This window comes from Rhincodon typus, chromosome 22 (genome assembly GCF_021869965.1).
Source record: "Rhincodon typus isolate 14 chromosome 22, sRhiTyp1.1, whole genome shotgun sequence".
NCBI classification, from domain to species: domain Eukaryota; kingdom Metazoa; phylum Chordata; class Chondrichthyes; order Orectolobiformes; family Rhincodontidae; genus Rhincodon; species Rhincodon typus.
The window spans coordinates 4,614,219-4,637,804 of NC_063353.1; the positions used below are offsets into that span (position 1 = coordinate 4,614,219).

The 23,586-nt window shown below is 43.3% G+C and overlaps 1 protein-coding gene across 1 annotated transcript in view; it reads left to right on the forward strand.

The window, feature by feature from the left end:
* itpr2 (inositol 1,4,5-trisphosphate receptor, type 2) overlaps positions 1–23,586 on the forward strand; it is a 200,613-nt gene that overhangs the window by 145,848 nt on the left and 31,179 nt on the right. The window contains exons 47-52 of the mRNA XM_048610561.1: positions 5,173–5,365; positions 7,012–7,137; positions 8,059–8,234; positions 14,543–14,707; positions 18,027–18,225; positions 18,393–18,473. Of these exons, the coding sequence (XP_048466518.1) occupies positions 5,173–5,365; positions 7,012–7,137; positions 8,059–8,234; positions 14,543–14,707; positions 18,027–18,225; positions 18,393–18,473 (940 nt within the window). The remainder of the gene's footprint in view (positions 1–5,172; positions 5,366–7,011; positions 7,138–8,058; positions 8,235–14,542; positions 14,708–18,026; positions 18,226–18,392; positions 18,474–23,586) is intronic.

Consider the following 23,586-nt stretch of genomic DNA (forward strand, 5'->3'; position numbering starts at 1 on the left):
TTTCTGCTCCTATGATGCTGCTTGGCCTGCTGTGTTCATCCAGCTCTGCACCTTGTTGTCTCGGATTCTCCAACATCTGCAGTTCCTACTATCTCGGAGCACAATTAGATTTTGTTTTGTCCAGTGAGTTTTGATGAATTGGAATGCACTGCCAGAGTGGCTGTGGAGTGGGAGCAGATTCAGCAATAACTTTTGAAAGGGACATTTACTTGAGCAAGAGAAGATTGCATTTGGGCTAATTGGGAAACTTTCAAAGAACAAACATAGAGACAGAGGGCTGAATGGCCTCATCCTGTGGCGAGCATTACTATGATCCTAGAAATTTCTTTCCATACTACTGTGCACATGCCATGTGTGTGTATATAACTGTGCTCTGAAGTAGGGTTAGCTGCAAGTAGAAACTGTTCAATTCATAGTGCTTTGTCAGAGGAATAACTCTCTGGCAATGTCACTTGGGGCCTACTGATAGAGAGTAAATCCCACCTACTTCAGGTGTACATTGTGACTGTTTCTAAGGCTCAATGGATTTGTGAACCTCTGAGTTTAAAAGAAGCATTAAATATTGCCTTCTCTCAAAATTCGTCTGTGCCGATGCTCCTCTTTGTTGAGCTGCTTGTCAGAGTTGGCTTCAAACATCTGCTGTGCCAGGTCAACGCACTTAGTATTCGCATAAACTGCATAGGTCCCAGAAGTTAACATTCTAGTTACAACAGTTCCACATCTGGAAATGGGACTAGCACTTGTTTCCAAATTGCAGTTCCCGTTAGCTCTGAGGCACACTCAGAAAGAGCATTCTGATCTCACTGTCAGGTGCTCTGAAAGAAAGCTTTACTGATTACGCTGACAAGACAAAAACAATAGCCATGATCATCCACTGCTCTTTTGAGGAGGCATTGTTTACAGCATTTCCCTCCATTACATTTAATGGTGCTCTCAGGCTTTCACGGCTCATTATTTTAATAACTTCGGCCATAAACTATGTACCAACTTCAAACGGGAAGAATTCTCAAAAATTACTGAGAAACAATTTGCATGTGTTCAGCAGTTTTCATGATCTGAAAATATTCCCCCAGCCAATGAAACGCTTTTGAAGTAAAGTTACTGCCATATTGTTGGAAATCTAACAGTCAACTTGCTCACACGCAGCAATGGCCAGATAATCAGGGTGAGTGGTGGGAAGTGGGAAATAAGTATTGGGCAGGTCACGAGGAACAACCACCCTGCTCTTCAGGCTTTGTGTTAACCTGACAGGGCCTTCTGTGAATGTCTCATCCAAGAGGTAACTCTTCTGAAAGTGCTGCCCTCCTTCAGGAGTACTCTGAAGTTGGTGGCACAGTGGTTAGCACTGCTGCCTCAGCTTCAGGGACCCGGGTTCGAATCTAGCCTCTGGTGACTGTCTGTGTGGAGTTCGCACATTCTCCCCGTGTCTGCGTGGGTTTCCTCCCACAGTCCAAAGGTGTGCAGGCTAGGGTGGATTGGCCAGGGAGGTACTGTGGGTTTGGGTGGGTCTGGGTCTGGGTTGGATGCTCTCTGGAGGGTTGGTGCACTCTCGATGGCCCGAAAGGCGCCTCTCTACACAGTAGGTATTCTATGAAGTGTTAATCAGAAGCAGTTACTTGAGTTTGTGGAGTGCGACTTGAATCTCCAACCTTGCTACTGGCTGATAAATGCGGTAGAATCTTTGGGCCTAGCCATGGTAAGGAGGGGGTAGTGGGAGATTGGTGGTCTAGCTGTTTCTTTCCCCCATATTTTATTTAGAGGACGTTTCTGATATATTGGTGGGAGGGCTCCACCATGTAGAAATGCCCTGTCAGAATTTTTCCTTCATTTTTTTTTTCCATGGGGTGTGGAGGTCACTAGCAAGGCCTCTCTGCCAGGCATTTCAGAGGGCAGTTGCGAGTCGGCTACGATGCTGTGGATCTGGAGTCACATGTAGCCCAGACTGGATAAGGACAGCAGTTTCCTTCTATAAAGGATGTTGGTGATCCAGCAACAATTGGTGATAGTGTCATGGTCACTGAATTGAATCCAAAACTGGATTTTGGTTCCGGATTTATTTGTAGGCCCAGTTCTTAGCCTGCCGTACCATTTGAGTATTGAGCTGTTGGATTCGAGTCTCTCTCTGGAATTCATTCCCAAAATGTCCCTCCATCCTTTATGACCTTGCTCAATTATCTATCAAGTCTTTTGTTGCTCCACCTAAAGAATTAGGAACAGGATTAGCCCATTTGACCCATCCGGCCTGTTATGCCATTCACCAAGATTGGGGGTGGGAGGGTTTTGGTGAAAGGTGATCAAGAACCCATCCACCTCTGCCTTAAAAACATTCAAAGTCTCTGCTTTCATTGCCTTTGGGGGAAGAGACTTCCAAATACACTCAAGCTTCTAAGAAAAGATATTACTTCTGCCTTAAATGGATGACGCCCTTATTGGTGATCAGTGACCCCCTAGTTATAAATTCTCTCCCAAGACGATGATCCTTTCCCAATCTGCTCTGTCAGGATCCCTCCGGATTTTGTACATTGCGATCAAGTAGCCTCTCACTCTCCTAAACTCCAGCAGCTGCCAGCCCAGTCCATCTAACCTTTCCTCATGAGACAACCCTCTCATTCTAGATGTGTACATCTTCTCTGAACTGTGTCCAACACGTTTGCATTCTTCCGAAAATAAGGAGCCCAATACTGTACACAGAACTCCCCTGCCTTCTGGCATGGAGTCTGTACTCTGTACACCACTATCCCTGAAGTGGCTGAGGACATTTTGCATGTGTTTTAAAAAAAAAAGTACAGAAAAGTGCTCATCCTGGATTCCTGTAAGTTCATTACCATTGATAACCTTTACTTAACCAGCTTCCATGTAAAAAGCCAGGTATTGAATATTGTGCTAGTGTCCAACTATACTTGTCACTTGCTACAATTTGTCAGACTACTTTCTTCAACATGAACAGATTGGACCTCATTGTGATGTAGGAGGTGAAACTGTACATGAGGGGGACAGGAAATGCTGACTCCTCTTTTGTTATGGTTCACTAACATGCCATCTGCACAAGAACTTGCTGTAGAAGGAGCCCCTTTTTTTTTAATACACGTCAGGCAGCATCTTCGGAGAGTGAAACAGAATTAATGTTTTAGGGCTGTGACCTTTGATCAGAACATTTGAAGTGTGATCAGTTGTGAGCGGCGATGAAGTGGGTGAAGGACATGAGGGAAGGAGGTCTGCAACAGAGTGGAAGTCAGAGCAGATAGAAGGACAGAGCCAAAGGGAACCGTAGTGGGGAAAGAAGTTTTACCTAAATTTAAACCCCATCCACCACTCTTCGACCCATTGTCCCATGTAACCAAGGTACTGTTGTACACTGAGATGACCTTTTTCATTGTCCACTATATAGGTATATTTGGTCATGACGCCAAACTGAAGGAGCTGGAAGTCACAGTAAATGATCCACTGCATTACAGGTTCATAGCTCCTTGAAAGTGGAGTTGCAGGTAGACAGGGCGGTGAAGACAGCGTTTGGTATGCTTGCCTTTATTGGTCAGAGCATTGAGTATAGGAGTTGGGAGTTTATGTTGTGGCTGTATAGGACATTGGAGAGGCCACTTTTAGAATACTGTGTACCATTCTAGTCTCCCTTCTGTAAGAAAGATGTTAGTAAACTTGAGACGGTGCAGAAAACATTTACAAGGATGTTGCCGGAACTGGAGGTTTGAATTATCAGGAGAGGATGAATAGGCTGGGGCTTTTTTCACTGAAGTGTAGGAAGCTGAGGGGTGACCTTTATAGAGGTTGATAAAATCATGAGGGGCATGGATAGGCTGAATAGCCAAGGTCATCCTCCCAGGGTAGGGGAGTCCAAGACTAGAATATGTAGGTTTAAGATGAGAGGGGAAAGATTTAAAAAGGACCTGAGGGGTAACTTTTTCACAGAGGGTGGTGTATATATGGAATGAGCTGCTAGAGGAAGTGGTGGAGGCTGGTACAATACCAACATTAAAAGTCATGTGGATGGGTATATGATTAAGAAGGGTTTAGAGGGGTATGGGCCAAATGCTGGCAAATGGGACTTTGTCAGAGTGGGATATCTGGCAGGCACGGACGAGTTGGACTGAAGGGTCTGTTTCCATACCATATGACACGGAATACGGAGAGTGGTGTCATGGAAGGTGAGAAGATGGGGAGCCTGACAGTGAAGGTGGGTAAGGTGTGAGAGCATAAGTGCAGGAAATGTGATGGATATGGTTGAAGGCCTTGCTAAGGGTTGAGGGAAAATGACTTCTCACAAGCTTGTTCTTAAACCCCCGATTTCTGCAGTCAATCAAATTGCTAAGGTCATCCAACACTTTACGTGTGTTCAAATTTCCCGTCTGTCACACTTACAGATGTTCACACTTGGTGTGTCTCGTTTTGTTGCTGGGCTTGAAATAAACAAAGATAACCAGTTTGTTTCCAATAAGATTCCGAATATCAGCAGATCGAATTATTCACCGTGTATCGAAATGAATGTGCAATTTACGTACTCAAGAAATCAGTCATTGGGAAGCAAAGCATCTTCCACACAAAGTGACAATTTTAAACTCCCCTATCAGTCAGTTATTCATTACCCTGACTATCAGCGTGTATGAGGTGCTTGGAGTCTTGGTAATGTTCAATCAAAAGAAAACCTCCTGATTTGACTGTATCCAAACTGACTCTTTAAATAACAGCACTTTCTGCAACTAATAATGCCAAAGAGTGGGATGACATTGGACCACAAGCAAGCAAATATCAAACAGAATAATGACAGATTCATTCTTTTAAAATTCATTTTTGGGATGTGGCTGTCAGTCGCAAGACCTACACTTACTGCTCACCTCTCGCTGCTCTGAACGGTGGGACTTATTTGGGAAATTTCGAGGCTAGTTATAAGCCCAGCTCACTGATACAGGCCTGGAGGTCAGACCAGGCACACCAGGTAAGGGCAGCAGTTCAGGACAATCTAATCACTTCATAGTCACTCTTCCTACAATGAGCTTTGTGCGCTCAAATTGCAGATGAAGGGGTGAGTTGTTTAGTAACTTGTTCCAAAGCCTGTGCTCTTGCTGCACAGTTGGTGAATTCAGTGGCTACTTTGCCCTCGTTTATACTGGACAAGATCTGGGGCAGTGTTCTTAACCTGCTTCTGCCTTCCATTCTCAGATAGTGCGACATGACCGAACAATGGAGAAGATAGTCTTCCCTGTGCCCAGTATCTGTGAATATCTCACAGACGAGTCCAAGACTAAGGTGTTTAGCACCACAGAACGAGACGAGCAGGGCAGCAAAGTCAATGATTTCTTCCAGCAAACTGAGGATCTTTACAACGAAATGATTTGGCAGAAGAAGATTAAAAGTAAGTAATTGGGCTTGGGTCTGCACAGGCTGTTGGAATTTGGAAAGTGTTCTTTTGTGAGGAATTATTAATTAGCCTTTGTGTTATGGCATTTGTACCTGATTTTGGCAATGCTTATGTTAACTCCATATCATCCAAGAACTAGATGTGGCTAACATGGTACTGACATGTTACAGTGTTTATTACAGTTCCTGACATATACGTATGTTAAAGTCACAGGCACTGCGGCTAATATTGAGCTGATCAGTTAAAACAGTAGTGCACTTGCATCAGCAAGTCATGCTTCAAATGACTCCAAAAAAGGTGGAGACTAAGACCTTTCAACCTTCGGGTCACGTGCTCTGATACAGTGATGTGCATGCCTCTTAAAGGTACACTGCATACCAGCTGGGCCTTGTGTATAAAATGTGACGGTGTGAGCAGAAATGATTTTCGCTTTAGACAAGTAACATCTATCCTCCTTCATGTCGAAGTCTGATTGTGTGTTTTTTTTAAATTTGTCAGCCAATTTTTTTGGATTCTCTAAGATCTTAAGATGTTAAATGCGATTTGTGCAATGCTTTGTCTTTGTAGGGTAGGTCAGGCATGTTTTAGGCCTGAAGATGTCCTGTTTGTGAGTTTTCACAATAAACAGCAAACAATGATCTGATCAGGGTAAGCTTTGATGTGGCCTATTCTGTTCCAAGCATGGAAGATGAGTAAGTGGTTAGAACCCTATTTGGAAGAGTGCTGATGAGGTGAACTCTTGCATTTGTCCCGATGCATTCAGCAGCCTGCTTTCTGTGCAACGATGTTACTGTTCAGTTCCTAAATGTCTAAATTCTTACTGGATTACTGGCTGTGGCTTGTATTAGGCCAGTCCAGCCATTGAGGCTGCAGTGATGTGGTAACAAGTAGTCCCATTTAATTAAACATGGGACAGCAATGTCACTTACCCTTTCTCCCCAAACCCAGTAACCCACTGTCCCACACACCCACTATCCCGCTCTGTCCATTTGAGCCTCCTTAAACATGCCTGTCTCCAGGACAATCCAGTACTTATCTGTATATTGTGTGTGCGTAAGGCTTAAGCATCAAAAAAAGACCATTCTCTCTGGAGAAGATCTGCTGACCCAATAAATGTGTTTTAGTTTGGAAAGGCGTTTGATCAGGTAGACCTGGAGACAATATTTCCATTTTGTTCTGGAATCTACAATTTGTGGTCATAGATGTGAAATGAAAATGGAGAACACTGGAAACAATCCAGCAGGCCCAGCAATGTCTGTTTAGTGAGAGAAGCCGAGCTAATGTTATAAGATATTCCCATTATGGCCTTTGATAGGCATTAGAAAATAATTCACAAGAAACAGCGCGCAGACAGCATCTACCGTACGCAGTTACTGTGTCAGAGCAGATAGTAAATACATGAGGCAGAAAGGAATAGAAAGACATGCCAAGAGGGGCAGATGAATTATGGTGGGAGGAGGCTCATACAGACCATCTATAGCAAACTGCACAAGATGGGCTGAATGGCCTGTTTCTGTGCTGGAAATTCTCTGTAAAAATTGTTTGGTCTAAAATGGCACCAGTGCAGCCTCACCTTTGCCTCGGCAGAAAGAATTCTATTGGATAAGACATCTCCTCACCTTGGTCTTTCTTTCTTTCAGATAACCCAGGCTTGTTTTGGTTCTCAAAGAACATATCGCTGTGGGGGACCATTTCATTCAATTTTGCAGTATTTATAAACCTAGCTGTCGCACTTTTTTACCCCTTTGGGGATGATGGTGATGAGGGTAAGTTAGAAAGTACATTTCAAAATGATTGCTTTAGTTAGTGCACTGCGGTTGTCTATTTTCTCAGATGACCTGGAAAGAGAGAGTGGGGACCATGTTTCCAGGTTATGCTATTGTTGGGGAATGGTGATATTGTGGTCACGTCCCTGGGCTAACAGTTCCGAGATCAGTAATAATGCTTTGGCACGTGGGTTCAATTCCCACCCGATAGTGAAATATGAATTCAATACAAATAAAACAGTCACCTAATGGTGACCACACTGATTGTTGAAATATGATTCACTGACACCCTTTAGGGGTGACCCCATTTGCGGTAATCTTAGCAGAGGTGGCCTTACAGAAGTTTGTAAAATCATAAGGGGCACAGATAAGATGAACAGCCAAGGCCTTTTCCCCAGGGTAGGGGAGTTCAAAATTTAGAGGGCTTAGATTTAAAGTGAGAGGGTTAAGATTTAAAAGGGATCTGAGGAGCAACGTTTTCACACAGAGGGTGGTGCGTATGTGGAATGAACTGCCGGAGGAAGTGGTAGATGCAGGTCCAGTTACAACATTAAAAAGGCATTTGGACAGGTACATGGATAGGGACGGTTTAGAGGGATATGGGCCAAATGCAGGCAAATGGGACTAGTTTAGCTTAGGAAACTTGGCTGGCATGGATGAAGGGTCTTTTTCCAGGTTATACGACTCTGTTTTGGATCTAATCACTTGTCTACCCCTTGTCTGAAGTTGTGGCACCATCTTAGCGTCATTGTGAATTTGACAGCAAAATCTGGCCCTTTATTAGAGATGGTTCCAGTTGCTGTATCCAGTGAGGTGGGGACGATGATCATCAGGAATGTGTTGTCGGAAGTCCACTTGAGTTATGTGAACTTTTTCGTACTTATTAATGTACACTCACTGACAGTTTTATTCTCTTTGCAGGTACCATCTCTCCGCTGTTTAACCTGCTGCTGTGGATAGTGGTGTTTGTTTCCGTTGGTTTGCTTATAGTCCTCCCAAAACCTCATGGAATAAGACTGTTTATTGTATTTGTAATGTTCCGGTCTATATACTCACTTGGTCTCGGGCCTACTCTCATACTCTTGGGTGCTCTAAATGTAAGTAGCATCATTTTTCCTGAGAGAATATGACTTGTAAACTTTGCATATGCCAGTCTTTATCTGAGTGTAGTTTCATTGCTAAGGCAGATGGCAGATGAAAAGGAAGCCTTGCACTTACATTGGGATTTTCACGATGGTTGGACGTGCTAAAGTGCTTTATAGGAATGAAGGATTTCTGAAGTGCAGTCACTGTACTGATATAGGAATTATAACCCTTTACTGAACTGGTGATCCCAGTGAGCATCTTGTACACGTTGGAAATTGCAGAGCGCAGGAAATTGCATCCGATCAGCTGTTTCATTTCCCACCCATTAATTTATTGGTACATGCTCCCAAGTTTATAGCGACATCACATTGCGCTCTGGGTCTGCACTGCTAATTCCTTAGAATTCTGCAGGGAATTTGTACCATGTGTCAACTCAACCTAAATCAATGTTTAAAACCCAGAGGCAGATGGAGTCAGAGCCTACTGTAGTCTTTGGGTGAACTGGGGCTAGATGATGACAGCCCAGATCAGGCACACAAACATAATCCAGTCCACATTTTAATGTCCTTATTTATTACTATTTTGCAAAAACTAATTTCTAAAAGAGGGCCATTTTGTGGTTTCTTTTCTGTAATGTAGTTGAGGAACAAGTCAATGAAAAAACCCAGGTACTACAACCTCTCCCTGTGACTGTTCTTAGAGTGCTACAACCTCATGATATGTTTATTTACACCATAACTCTGACCATAGGAATTTATAATAAGTAGGATTTTGTTATACTTTCTATTCTTGCTGTCAGGTTGTGTTATTAAGGGCAGGCAGTGGCATAATGTTATTGAGATAACAAGGTGTAGAGCTGGATGAACACAGCAGGCCAAGCAGCGTCAGAGGAGTAGGAAAGCTGACGTTTCAGGCCTAGACCCTTCTTCAGAAATGTTATTGTCAATAACATTATTGCATAACGTTATTGTCGCTGGCCTAGTAATCCAGACACTAACAAGTTCTCCGGGATTCAGTCAAAGTCTGAAGCCATTGTGTATGGACTTAATTATTTTCCTAACGTTTTAGCTTCAAAATGAGGGCAGATTAAATGGAGTTAAATATAAAATGTGCCTGATCCATGAAGGGCAGCTGTTATCCACTCCACTTTCTCCTAAAGGCGGCTCAGAGTGAGGAACATTTTTGTTTGAATTCAGCAGTAGATGAAATTGAGAATGTGACTGCTTGTAGCAAACTGGATTTGGAATGTTGCAAAGATTATACTGCATGTCAATTGTGTTTTGCTATTGGAATCATAACGCTGATCTAATAGTTTGGATTTCCAACATCAAAGACACGTACAAAAGAGCCAGAGTCTGGTATTGAGGCAGATGGTTTAAAAAACATCAGCAGTAAGCTCCTGTAAGATAAAATAGAGCAAACAACTAACTGAACAATCCCTCCCAAAATGACAAGTTTAATTTAGATTAAAGTTGTTGGTTCTTTTAATATGTTCAACTTGATGTGCTCATAGTTCAACGATCTGGAAGTTATTAATAAAACAGTTTGGTTTATTTTAAAGCCTCACAGTGTTAAACTTGGACACTGACCTTTCAGTGTGCAGGGTACATTACTTGTAACTGTTTTCATTACCTGTGGCTCACCCAGTTCTCTTCAGTTTTGATTTTGATTGACTGGGAGTTGGGAAAGGAGGGGAACTCCTTTGAAATCCGGGGCCACCTTCTGAAGCACTTGGCTGAAACGAATGGCTGAGAATTTAGAATTTCCAGGACAGGTGATGACCCCAGGCCTGTGGGCTGGAGACGGTGTAAAATGGCACTAGAACCAGAGACCTCACCACCTGTGCAGGGACTAGAAGTTTTATTGAAGTGTTTGGAGTATTTCTGGTGTAAATAAAGGTAATGTTTATGCTACTGTGGGTGGGGGGAGGAATTGCTATTCACAAGAAACCGAATTGACCAGCCATATAAATACTGTGGCTAGAAGAGCATGTCAGAGGCTAAGAATCCTACTTTCCTAGAACTCCCTTCCTAATGACATTGTGTGACACTTGTGGTTCAACAAGGTAGCTCACCACCACCTCTTTGTGGACAACTAGACATGGGCAATAAATGCTGGCAGTGCCCACATCCTGTGAATGATTTGTTTTTTCTTGAAAACAAGGCACAGATTGAAAATGATGAGCAAAAGAAGTAGGTGGAGATTTGTTTTTTTTTTAATCTAAACACGCTGCGTTGTTGAAATCCAGGCTATACTATCAGAAAGCGTGGCGGCAGCTCAATCACTGAATTTTTACAGCACACGGGAGGAGGCCAGTCTGCCCGTCATGCGTGAACTGGCCAAGTTACTCAGCAGCACTCCCCACTGCCTTCACCCCACAGCCCTGCATGTTGTTCCTTTTTCAGGTCATAACCCTCTTGATTGAACCTGCCTCCAAAATACTTGTGGGCAGCATGTTCTAGCTCTCTGTGAAAACATTTCTGGAGTCACCATTCGCCAGTCACCTTAAACCTTCTTGACCCTTCCACCAACGTGGACAGCTTCTTTTCTGTATCTCGTTGCTTCAGACCCTCTATGATCTTGAGTACACCTATCAAATTGCCCCTTGGTCTTCTCTTCTCCAAGGAGAACACTCGCAACTACGTCTTCCCCTCCATGTAGTTGATGTTCCTCATGTCTGGAATATTGTTGTGAATGTTTCTTCTCATGTCTTCAGATCGTTGCTCAAGGGCAGTGCCTAGAATTGGATTGGACTCAGTATTCTTGTTAAGGTCAATCCCGTGGTTTGTACATAACCCCTTGCTCTTGTACTCTGTGTCTCTACTAATAAAGCTCACAATCTTACAATCCTGCAGATGCAATAATAATCTTCAAAAGAGAGCGCGAGATATATCTATGTGAGAGAAGGAAATTTGTACCATTTAGAGTAGAATGAATTGGATGGCTCTTTCAATGAACTAGCACACGAATAATGGGCCGTATAACCCCCTTCTGTGCTGCATCATTCTACTATTCTCCTATAGTGATGCTGCCAAGCCAATCTTGATGGTGGCCATTGAAATCCCCCACCCATTTTGTGCCCTTGCCACCCTCTGCTTCCTTCAAGTGTTGCTCAACACCGAGGAGTACTGAATCAGCAGCTGAGGTAGGGCGGTACGTGGTAGTCAGCAGGAGGTTTCCTTGCCCATGTTTAACATGAAGCCATGAGACTTCATGGGATCTGGAGTTATTGTTGAGGACTCCCAGGGCAACTCCCTGCTGACTGTGTATACCACTGTGCCATTAAACCTATTCTGTTTCACAAGATTGAGCCGCTCCCATGCCTAAACCATGATATGAACAGCCTTCCCTAACGTCAGTAAAAAGGATTGGGCACTGATTCTATCAAAGACATCTCAGATGGTTTTGGTAGACTCCAACAGCATGGGTACCTGCAGATGTGCCCATTAGATTGCCAGATACAAACCGGAGATCCTTATCCAATGCTTGCTCTGCTCATTTTGTACCTCAAAGTAGTGATTGCGTTCTCATCCACCGGGAAATAGCCTCCTGTATGATCCAGGTGAATGTTCGCTATCCGAATACACCAGCCTAGCTGGGAGTGGTGCAGAGATCACCAGCAAAGTGGGCATTTTTACCCATTGCAGAGAAGGTGGAGGGGAGCTGTCCTCTCCTTGAGCAGCGCTGCAGTGTCATTCTTCATTGTTTCGCTTCAGAGAACCGTTAGTGAGAGATTGATTTCCATCATTAGTGAGCCACTTGGAGTTACTACAACAATCTGAGTGCTCATGGTTCCTGGTGGGGAATAACCAGCTGATTTGCCCCTTCCCCACCTTTCAAACTGGCCAACACCAGGCACCTACCACTGCAGGTCATGAACAGCTTTCACCATTCATTTTAGATTTACTTTCCCACAGCCTCTGTGTAGGAAATGCCAGTATTCCCAAAGGTAGGAGTGGATGGAAATTTAGACAATCACTAACTGCGGTGGGAGGAAACCTAGCTTCTCCTCTCTCTTGTGTTTGTTCCACTGTGTAATTCAGTGTGAGTTCAGTATGTCTTCTGCAATAACACCCCCGCCATGCTTTGACAGAAATCGATTTCAACGTTCTGGTGACTTTTAAATCCCCACGCCTGCAATTCATCTCCTCAGGTATCCTTGAAATTCCCAAAGTGGTAAACTCTCTGGTCAGAGGGAATCTCAGATTCTGCTAGGTTCCCTCTAAAGATGAAATTATGAGCATGCTCCTCAGAAAATTGGCCTTTGGCCTTTCTCCACCTTTCGCTACAAATATGGTGGATTTTCAATCTGGACTCCCCTCTTTGGGGGTTAGTTAGCTCAGTTGGCAGGATACCTTGAGTGTGGTGTAGAAACTTATCAATATCCTGCATTCGCTCCTCCTACAGGTAGTGACAGTGCATAGAGAGCTGACTTACACCTTGCTCCATGCCTGACGCCTGTAAGCGTGAGGCTAGAATCTGTCATGACCTGGGAGCTGACCTCAACTCTTTAATCATTTCCCAAATTTAGGAGTTCTCTTTCAAGATACTTTGCAGTTCATCTCATTTTTTGATCATGTAAAGATAACACAGCAAACTTTGTTTTAACTGGCATTCTCAATAAACTGGCAAAAATTATATCCCTCAAGGTTCTAGAGCAGATTTGTAGCTTGGGTTGTGGATATTGAGGTTGGTTGACTCGCCGAGCTGGTTCATTGTTTTCTGCAAACGTTTCATTAACCTGCTGGGTAACATCATCAGTGCAGCCTCCGATGAAGTGCTGTTGTGTTTCCCCGCCTGTTATTTAAACTCTGGTGTCCGTTGAGCTGGATTACCTCACTTCCGGTTTTCCTTCGCAGTGGAGTGTATATGGGGTCTAGCTCTGTGTTTATTCATGGCTTTCTTAATGGAGAACGAGGCTTCTAGGAATTCCCGTGCTTGTCTCTGCTTTGCCTGTCCCAGGATCCTGGTATTGTTCCAATCGAATTGGTGGTTTTCCCTATCCATGTGGATGGAGATGAGTGAGCATTGGTCGTGTCTTTTTGTTGCCATTTGATGTTCGTGTACCCTTGTTGTTAATTTCCTTCCTGTTAGTCCAATGTCGTGTTTATCACAGTCTCTGCAGGGAATCTTGTATGTAATATTGGTCCTGTCCGTGGTGGGTGGTGGGTCTTTGGTTCGGGTGAGCAGTTGGTGTAGGGTTGATATGGGTTTGTGTGCTACTCTGATGCCTAGTGGTCATAGGAGTCTTGTGGTCAGTTCAGATGTGTTCCTGATGTAAGGTAGCGTGATGAGTGTGTCGGGGCGTGTAGTATCTTCCTGGTGTCGTTTGTATCTAATAGGCATCTTCTGACTCAGTTTTTGGGTATCCATTCTCTTTGAATACTTGGAAGAGGTACTCCTCTTCTTTTTGGCATTGCTCTGTGCTGCTGCAGTGTGTTGCCTGTTTAATTAACGTTCTCACGGAACTTTGTGTGTGTTAGGGTGTTGAAATTCAGTACTTGGTCAGTGTGTGTGGCTTTCCTGTGTACATTTTGTTAGGAATTTCCCATTGGTACTGCGTTCCACCATACTATTTGAACAAGCAGCAACACACTGCTCATGGTGGAACAGTGTTTTCACATTGATTATGTGGACCTCTCGATTATCCGTAATATTTGATCAGCTCCTGGTTCCATAGATGCTGGTTAGTAAGATGTTTTCTCTCATTGGGAAGTCCTCTTGGAGTCCACTCCTACCACGTGACATCCTCACTTTGCCTTGCAATGTCTCCTGGGGTCATCTTTAAGTAATCTTCACTGTAAAGGAGCACATTTCAGAATGCCCTTTTACTGATCCAACAGATGTATGATTCAGTGAGGTATTACTGCAGCTAATTCACAGAATCTGTTCAGTGTGGAAGCAGGCCATTCAGTCCATCGAGTCCACACTGACCCTCCAAAGAACATTCTGCCCAGACCTATCCCCCTGTTATCCCATGGCTAACCCACCTAAACTACATATCCCTGCACACTGTGGGCAATTTAGCATGGCCAATCCACCTAAACTGCACATCTTTGGACTGTGGGAGGAAACCCACGCAGACACAGGGAGAATGTGCAAACTGCGGAGGCTGGAATCAAACCCGGGTCCCTGGTGCTGTGAGGCAGCAGTGCTAACCACTGAGCCACCGTGCCACCCAATGCAACTATAATAATGGTCTGACGATATGACTCATGCCTAACTTCAACTCATGACAGGTGCTGTCTGGGCAGGTGTGAGTCAAGTTTTTGTATCAATTTCTTCAAGTAATAAATGCCCACTCTCCTGTTCTCTTTAGCTATGCAATAAGATCGTGTTCTTGGTGAGTTTTGTTGGAAATCGTGGAACGTTCACCCGTGGTTATAAGGCGGTGGTCATGGATGTGGAGTTTTTATACCATGTGACCTATGTGGTGGTCTGCATGCTTGGCCTTTTTGCTCACGAATTCTTCTACAGTTTCCTGGTAAGTGACTGCAAGCTTTCGAAAATTGCACTGAGCATTTTAGTCCAGTTGTAGGTACAATGCATCCATGTGCCAGCAGGAGGTGTCTGCCCTGGCACAGCAATTCATAGACTCCTGAGAGAGGAGAGACCCCCCCGCCACAACCCCACCTCAGGCTGTTTTTCACATGGCATTGGTCGTGAATGTTAGTGTTTTCTTTTCTTCTGGTTTAATCTTTCCCTTTAAGGTTCCCGTAGGCTCGAGTCCATGTTGGCAGGTGATTTTTTGTTTTATTGGATTAGTTGCGATTGATGCTGTTCCAAACCAAATCTGAGGAACAGAAAGAACTAGGAGCAGGAATAAATAATTCAGCCCCTTGCTCTGACATTTAAAACAATTTGATCTCTTCTCAGCCTTGACTCCACTTCCCTGCCTGCTCGCTATAACACTTCAATCTTTCGTTATTAATTAAAAGTCTGCCTTTCCCCTCGGATACCTTCAGTGTCACACCAAACAGATAGGTTGCTTTCCCTGAATTTCTTATCTCCAATCATTCTTAGCAGTGCCAAGAAACTACTGCTAGTGGGCGTCTTTGCCCCTCCTCCCACAGATTCATGACCCTTTCAGGGAAGTAATTTCTCCTAATCTCTGTTTTAAATCTGCGCCCCCTTATCCTAAAACTATGACCTCTTGTTCTCAATTCTCTTCCAAGGGGAAACATCCTCTCTCTGTCTACTGTATCAATTCCCTTTAGCATCTTACATTCCTCAATTAGATCTCATTCTCCTAAACTCTTGGGAGTCTAGAGGACATTCAAATCCCCCGGTACCTTCAGCAAGCCTGATCCACTATTCAGTTAGAATATAGCTCGTCTCACTTTTAACTCCAACTTCCCATCTTTGTTTCGTAGCCCCTAGTATCTGTCTTAACAATAAATTGTAGTTTTTAAATTTAAGTTGACCGCAGACTCATTGTTTCTGGGGACAGGCTTTGAGATTCCTCCGATGTTTGTGACAGCGTTCCTGAACTGTCTGGCTGTAGAATCATAGAAGCCATACAGTGTGGAAGCAGGCCATTCGACCCATTGAGTTCATGGTGGCCCTCCAAAGAGGATCCTACCCGGACCCACTCCCCTACCCTATCTCCAATACACTGCATCTGCCATGGCTAACCCACCTAGCCTGCACATCCCTGCACACTATGGGGGGCAATTTAGCATGGCCAGTCTCCCCAACCTGCACATCTTTGGACTGTGGGAGGAATCTGGAGCCCACGGGAGAAACCCACGCAGGCACGGGGAGAATGTGCAAACTCCACACACAGTTGCCTGAGGGGGGCAATCAGATCTGGGTCCCTGGTGCTGTGAGGCAGCAATGCTAACCACTGAGCCACAGTGCAGCCCCCTCTAATATTGAGGTCTTGCATATTCTTGTACTAAAGGCAGTGCTTTCTCTCCATCTACCCTATGTCATACTTAAATCACCTGGACCGCTTTGATCTGATCACTGCTCAGTGCTCTGTTCTCCATGCAGTGAACGCTAGCCTATTAAGTTTGCAAATTGTCAGCTCCTTGGCTTCAGAAAGATCTGCAAACCCTCCTTACCAAGCAGAGAAACAGTCAAGCTGGATTATTTATAATACAAATGGCAACTTGAAGTCTGACTGAAACTCTAATGCATTCTGCTTAGAATATTGTAATTGGGAAGTGAACACAGAAAGCATGTAAACTGTAACATTAGTAAAGTGTGCAGATTGTTGTTTTTTTTTCCCCCAGAAGCCACGGTCTTCTATTTAAAGACTCAGAGTCCTGCAGCATGGAAACAGAGCCTTTGGTCCTACCAGTCCATGCCGAAAATAGTCCCAAACTAAACTAATCCCACCTGCCTGCACTTGGTCTATTTCCCTCCAAACATTTCTTATTCATGCACTTTTCCAAATATCTTTTAAACGTTGTAACTGTACCCACACAAACCTTCTCCTCTGGAAGCTCATTCTACACACAAACCACTTTGTGTTTAAAAATAAATAATTGCCCCATATGTCCTTTTAAAGTCTTTCTCCTCTCAGCTTTAAAAACATGCCCCCAAGTTTTAAAGTCTCCCACCCTAGGGAAAAGACACCTGCCATTCACCCTATTATACCGCTCATGATTTTATAAACATCCATAAGGTCACCCCTCAACTTCCTACGCTCCAGTGAAAAAAGCCTCAGTCAATCCAGCCTCTCCTTATAACTCAAATCATCCATTCCCGGCAACATCCTGGCATATCTCTTCTTTCCAGTTTAATAACTTCCTATAGCAGGGAGACTAGAACTGTACACAGTACTCCAGAAGAGGCATTATTAATGTCTTGCACAACATCTGCAGAATATTTGGAGAGTATTGAATGAAACGTTGTGCCTCTGGATTAAGGATTATTGGATTCCTGATTCTTGTTCTTTAGTATATTAGAAATGAATGCGAATCATTCCTTTACCTGCTTGTTTTGCAGTTCAGTTTTCTAAACCATCAATGCATGGTCTGGGCCAGCCTCCTATACTCAAGATCCAATTTGATCAAGTGTCTTCATCAATAACTGTCTCGCATTCTTGTTAAATCAGAGATAATTGGTGTTTCTTCAGCCTCCATTTCACCACCATGTTACACATTCTTCAAAACCAGATTTTCCTCGTGTTTGATGTGAGATGGTTAAATAAACTAATGTGTCTCCAATACTCGTTGATCAGTTACACCAAAGGTTTTTGCACCATGCCCCTTTTCAGAAGCTCTGGGTGATTTTTTTTTCTCCCCGGCCACTCAATTGCATGACCCCACTCCTCCCATAACGTACCAAAATCAAGATAGTCCGTGCTCAAACCATCGGGGTTTGGAGCACAGAAGGATGCGTTTCAACTTCTTACCAAAAGTGATCCAAAATAAAATCCCCTTGCTCTCGCTCCATAGCCCTGCTTCTTAAGAGAGGGAAGACTTGTGGTGCCATCCCAGCCTGAACCTAGGTAAACTCATTTGGAAAATTGCTCATCTCCAGAGCTCTTCAGATATATATTCTCATGAGAAAGGATGTTCCTGTTTCTCAATCTTCATTCAGACTGAAGGCTTGCCGCTACAGGAGCCCTGTTATTAACTAATATCCACAAGTTATTCACTGGATAAATCTCTTGCCTGTTGGACCAGTCCCAATATTCCCAGATTTCGGAGTCTTGACTCCTGAACCATGCCTTTGCATAGTAGTCCCTGGTTCAGAAATCTTACACATTGTTTCTTTAAAAGATTGTTTTGTTTTGTGTTTTATTTCCCCTTTTGTAATTTAGCTGCATTTTTTTTTTTCTTTTCCCCCAGTTGTTTGACTTGGTCTACAGGGAAGAAACGTTACTCAATGTCATAAAGAGTGTCACGAGAAATGGTCGGTCCATTATACTGACAGCAGTGCTGGCCCTGATCCTTGTTTACCTGTTCTCCATCGTGGGGTTCCTCTTCCTGCAAGATGACTTCATTATGGAAGTGGACCGACTGGAGAAGAACAAGACACCTCTAACAGGTAGCTCCCCTTCTTCCCTGTAGCCGGGCAGCATTGGATCTTTAACATTGTTGTGCACGATGCACTGTAGATATATCAAAGGAACCAAGTAAATGCAGTTCACAGTTGACAGGCTTAAAATGATGCATGCAGTGAATTTCAGGCTGATTCTTGTTGGTGTTTTATAGCACAAGAAAACCTCTACGGCCCACCCTTGAACAAGGAGGAGGATGTGTGTCAGGAGAACTGTCCCATGTTACCTAATGCAGGTTAGTGAGCCTGTTGGAAAGCAGGCACAGTCTGCGTCTATGACTTCTGACAATGCCTATGTAACACTATGTTGCTTCAAATGGAAAGAGGTGGAATTAAAGACTGGAACTGCTTGTTTTCTGAATGGTCGGATTCCAGCTTACCACATTGATTTTACAGTTTGACTTGGGACCACAGTCTCGCATTATATCTACATTTTAAAATAAAAGATCCATATAGTCCCTAAAAGAATAAACATTCCACAACCTTCTTAAAAAAAAAAAATTACATTTTATTATACGAGGTTCAAACAGGAAAATGATTTATTATGTGCTTGTAGACTTGCTCGCCGAGCCGGTGTGTTGATTGCAAATGTTTTGTCACCCTGCTAGGTAACTCTGTCAGTGTGCCCCTGGTGAAGCGTTGGTGTTCTGCCTCATTTGTTATTTATATACCTTTGTTTGCTGGGGTGGTTAGTATGGCTTCTGGTTTCGTTTCTCAGTGGTTTGTACAAAGGGTCTAATTCAATGTGTTTGTTGATGGAGTTCCGGTTAGAATACCAGGCCTCCAGGAATTCCCTGGCATGTCTCTGTTTGGCTCGTGCTATTATGGATGTGTTGTCCCAGTTGAATTCATGTCCCTCGTTGTCCGTGAGTAGTGAGACAAGTGAGAATTGGTTGTGTCTCTTGGTGGGTAGCTGGTGTTCATGTATCTGTATTGTCAGTTTTCTTCCAGTTTGGCCTATATAGTGTTTCTCACAGGCCTTGCATGGTATTTTGTATATTACACAGGTTTTGCTGGTTTTGAGTGTGGGATCCTTTACATTCGTCAGTAGCTGTCACAGGCGCAGGGTGGTTGTTGGCTTGTGGGCTAATCTGAAACCTAGGGGCCTGAGTAATCTTGTGATCATCTCTGATATGTCTCTGATGTATGGTAGGGTGGTTAATGAGTCTGGTCGTGTTGTGTCTTCCTATTGTGGTCTGTCTCGGAGGTAACAGTGGATTGTGTTTTTTGGGTATCCATTCCTTTTGAAGACTTTGTATGGGTGCTCCTGTTCTGCTTTGTGTAGTTCCAGGTTGCTGTAATGTGTTGTGGCTGGTTTAAATAGTGTCCTGATGCAGCGCTCCCCACTATACAACCCAAACTTTAGTTCCAATATGTAGATGAAACCTTTGTGATTATTAAACACACAAAACTAGAAGAAACCCACTGACACATTAACAACATCCTCGCTGGGATAAAATTCGCAAAAGAAGAAGAGAACAACAACCAACTACCCTTCCTGGACATAATAGTAGAATGCAAAACAACGGGGAACTCCAGACTAGCGTACACAAAAAGACCACACATACGGACCAGATACTCAACTACATCAGCAACCACCCCAACACCCACAAACAGAGCTGCATCAGGACACTATCTAAACCAGCCACAACACGTTGCAGCAACCCGGAAACTATGCAAAGCAGAACAGGAACACCTATACGGAATCTTCAAAAGGAATGGATACCGGAAAAGCACAGTCCGCTGTTACCTCTGAGACAGACCACCACAAGAAGACACAACACAACCAGAAACCAGTCACCCTACAGTACATCAGAGACATTTCAGAGATGACCATAAAACTACTCAGACCCCTAGGTTTCAGACTAGCCCACAAACCACCAACCACACTGCAACAGCTACTGACTAACGTAAAGGATCCCACACTCAAAACCAGCAAAACCTGTGTAATATACAAAATACCATGCAAGGCCTGTGAGAAACACTATATAGGCCAAACTGGAAGAAAATTGACAATACAGATACATGAACACCAGCTAGCCACCAAGAGACGTGACCAATTCTCACTTGTCTCACTACACACTGACAACGAGGGACACGAATTTGACTGGGACAACACATCCATAATAGCACAAGCCAAACAGACATGCCAGGGAATTCCTGGAGGCCTGGTATTCCAACCGGAACTCCATCAACAAACACATTGAGCTGGACCCGATATACAAACCACTGAAAAACAGAGCCGCAAGTGGTACCAACCACCCCAGAAAACTGAGGCATATAAATAACAAACGGGACAGAACACCAACACTTCACCGGAGGCACACTGACGATGTTACCCAGCAGGGTGATGGAACGTCTACAATCAAACACCCCGGCTCGGAGAGCAAGTCTGCAACCTCATCCACAACCCAAACTACAAAATCTTCTCAAAAACTTTTAAGTTTAGTATGTATCTGTATATACAATCTACTGTGTGTGTGTGATATAGACATGCAAACTACAATATATGCACAGTCTTCCATATATAATCTATATATATATATATACACACACTCACACACAATCTATATTTACTATATGTACATACAGTTGATATACACACATTTATGTATACAATCTATGCTACTATATGTTCATACACAATCAATTTATATGACTATAAAGATAAATCTAAAATTGTCATAACCCTACAGGACCAGTCTTCAATAAAGATAACTGGTGATAGGTTAACCTGAGGGTAACTGCACCTCAGGAAGGGAAGAGGTTGAGAAAGGCAGACCTTCATGGTAAACTCAACTGGTGTGGGAACTGAACCCATCACTGTTGGCATCGCTCTGTACCACAAACCAGCTGTCCAGTCAACTGAGCTAATCTCTCTATACGTGTAGTTATATATAGTTATTGTATATACAATTCCTATTGCAAAATCTAGAATTAGGCCCATATACATAACAGACAAGCAGCACAGCATAACAAATAGCAAATGCAGTCAAGCCAGGTCACATGGATTTCTCAGCAACATCACCCCCCGCACCACCACCACCACCTCCCCCCAAACAAACACCCACCCCACAACCCCTGCCTGATATTATTGACACTGGGTCAGCAAATCTCATTGAAACTTTACAAGGGGTTCTAGTTTCTTCTTTTTTGAAGACCAAGCTTCAGTTGACCCTCAAAAGCCACTTGGTGATGGACTGCTCTCTTTCTGGTATTTTACCCTCCTTTTCATGGGACTACGCTCCACTGTATTCTTGAAATTGTACTCCAACACATACTTGCAGACATAAGGTTTTGGGATAGAAAAGACCTGTTCAGAAAGGATGGATCTAACCTGAACTGGAAAGGGACCAGTATCTTAGCAGGGAGATTTGCTCATTCCATTAAGGGAGATGTGTTACACTGACAGAATTCCTCCACTCCCCCTCTCTAATTCGCAGTGTAAACAGGAGGACTAATGGGGAAGGTTCTGAATGTGAAGAGAACGTGTCAATTCGAGACGAAAGACAAGAGAGTGTCAGAGTATGTAGTAACTCTGAAGAACTAAATTGCATTTATTTCAATGCAAGCGGTCTTATAGTTAAGACTGATGAACTCGGGGCATGTTTAAGAACATGGGATTGGGACATCATAGCTATGACAGAAACTTGGCTGAGAGATGGATAAGACTGGCAGCTCAATGTTCCGGGTTTTAGATGCTACAGGAAGGATAGGAACGGAGGCGAGAAAGGACGGTGGTGGTTGGAGGGGTGGGGTCACTTTTGATTAAGGAATACATTACTGCTGTAACTAGAGAAGATACTTCTGAAAAATCATCCAGTGAAAATATATGGGTAGAAATTACAAATAGGAAAGGGAAGATTATTTTGGGATTGCACAATAGGGCCCCCAGAAGTAAGAAGGAAATTGAGCAACAAATATGTAGGGAGCTCTCAAATATGTGTAAGCATAATAAGGTTGTAATAATGGGTGAATTTTAATTTTCCAAACATTGACTGGTGCTACCATAGTATTAAAGATTTGGATGGTAAAGAATTGGTCAGATGTGTTCAAGAAAATTTTCTTTATCAATATGGGATCCTCTTGGAAGGAGTGATCACAGTATGGTCAAATTTAAAATACAGATGGAGCGTGAGAAGGTTAAATCCAGTACCTATGTCCTGTGCTTAAACAAAGGAGACTATGAAGGAATGAGGAAGGAGTTATCTAAGGTAGAATGGGAGCAAAAACTTTATGGTGCGTCAATTGAGGAACAGTGGAGGACTTTCAAAACAATTTTTCACAGTGGTCAGCAGAAGTATATTCCAATGATAAGGAAGAACTGTAGGGAAAGAGAGAGCCAGCCATGGATGTCTAAGGAAATAAAGGAAAGTATCAGATTGAAAAAACACACATACAAAAACGCAAAGAGTAGTGGGAAACTAGTAGACTGGGAAATCTTTAAAGGCCAACAGAAAGCCACAAAAAAAGTTATAAAGAAAAGTAAGCTAGATTATGAGAGTAAACTAGCTCAGAATATAAAAACAGGCAGCAAGAGTTTCTATAAATATGTAAATCGTAAAAGAGTGGTGAAGGTAAACATTGGTCCTTTAACGGATGAGAATGCCAATTTAATAACTGGGAATGAGGAAATAGCCGAGACATTAAACAGTTATTTCGTGTCGGTCTTCACAGTGGACGACACAAATAACATGCCGAAAACTAATGGCAAGAAGGTTATAGCAGGTGAGGACCTAGAAACTATCATTATCACGAAGGAGGTAGTGCTGGGCAAACTAATGGGGCTAAAGGTAGACAAGTTTCCTGATGGAATGCATCCCAGGGTAATAAAAGAGGTGATGGGGGAAATAGCAAATGGACTAGTAATTATTTACCAAAATTCACTGGACTCTGGGGTGGTTCCCGCAGATTGGAAAACAGCCAATGTGACGGCACTGTTTAAAAAAGGAACTAGACAAAATGCAGGTAACTATAGGCCAGTTAGCTTAACTTCGGTAGTGGGGAAAATGCTTGAATCTATCATTAGGGAAGAAATAGCAAGACATCTGGATATAAATTGTCCCATTGGAAACACCCAGCATGGGTTCATGAAGGGTAGGTCATGTTTAACTAATTTGGTGGAATTCTTTGAGGACATTACTTGCATGGTGGACAATGGGGAACCTGTGGATGTGGTGTATCTGGATTTCCAGAAGGCATTTGACAAGGTGCCACACCAAAGGCTGCTACATAAGATAAAGTTGCACGGTATTACAGGTAATGCATTGGCATGGATAGAGGATTGGTTGACCAGTAGAAAGCAAAGAGTAGGGGTAAATGGGTGTTTTTCTGGTTGGCGGTCAGTGG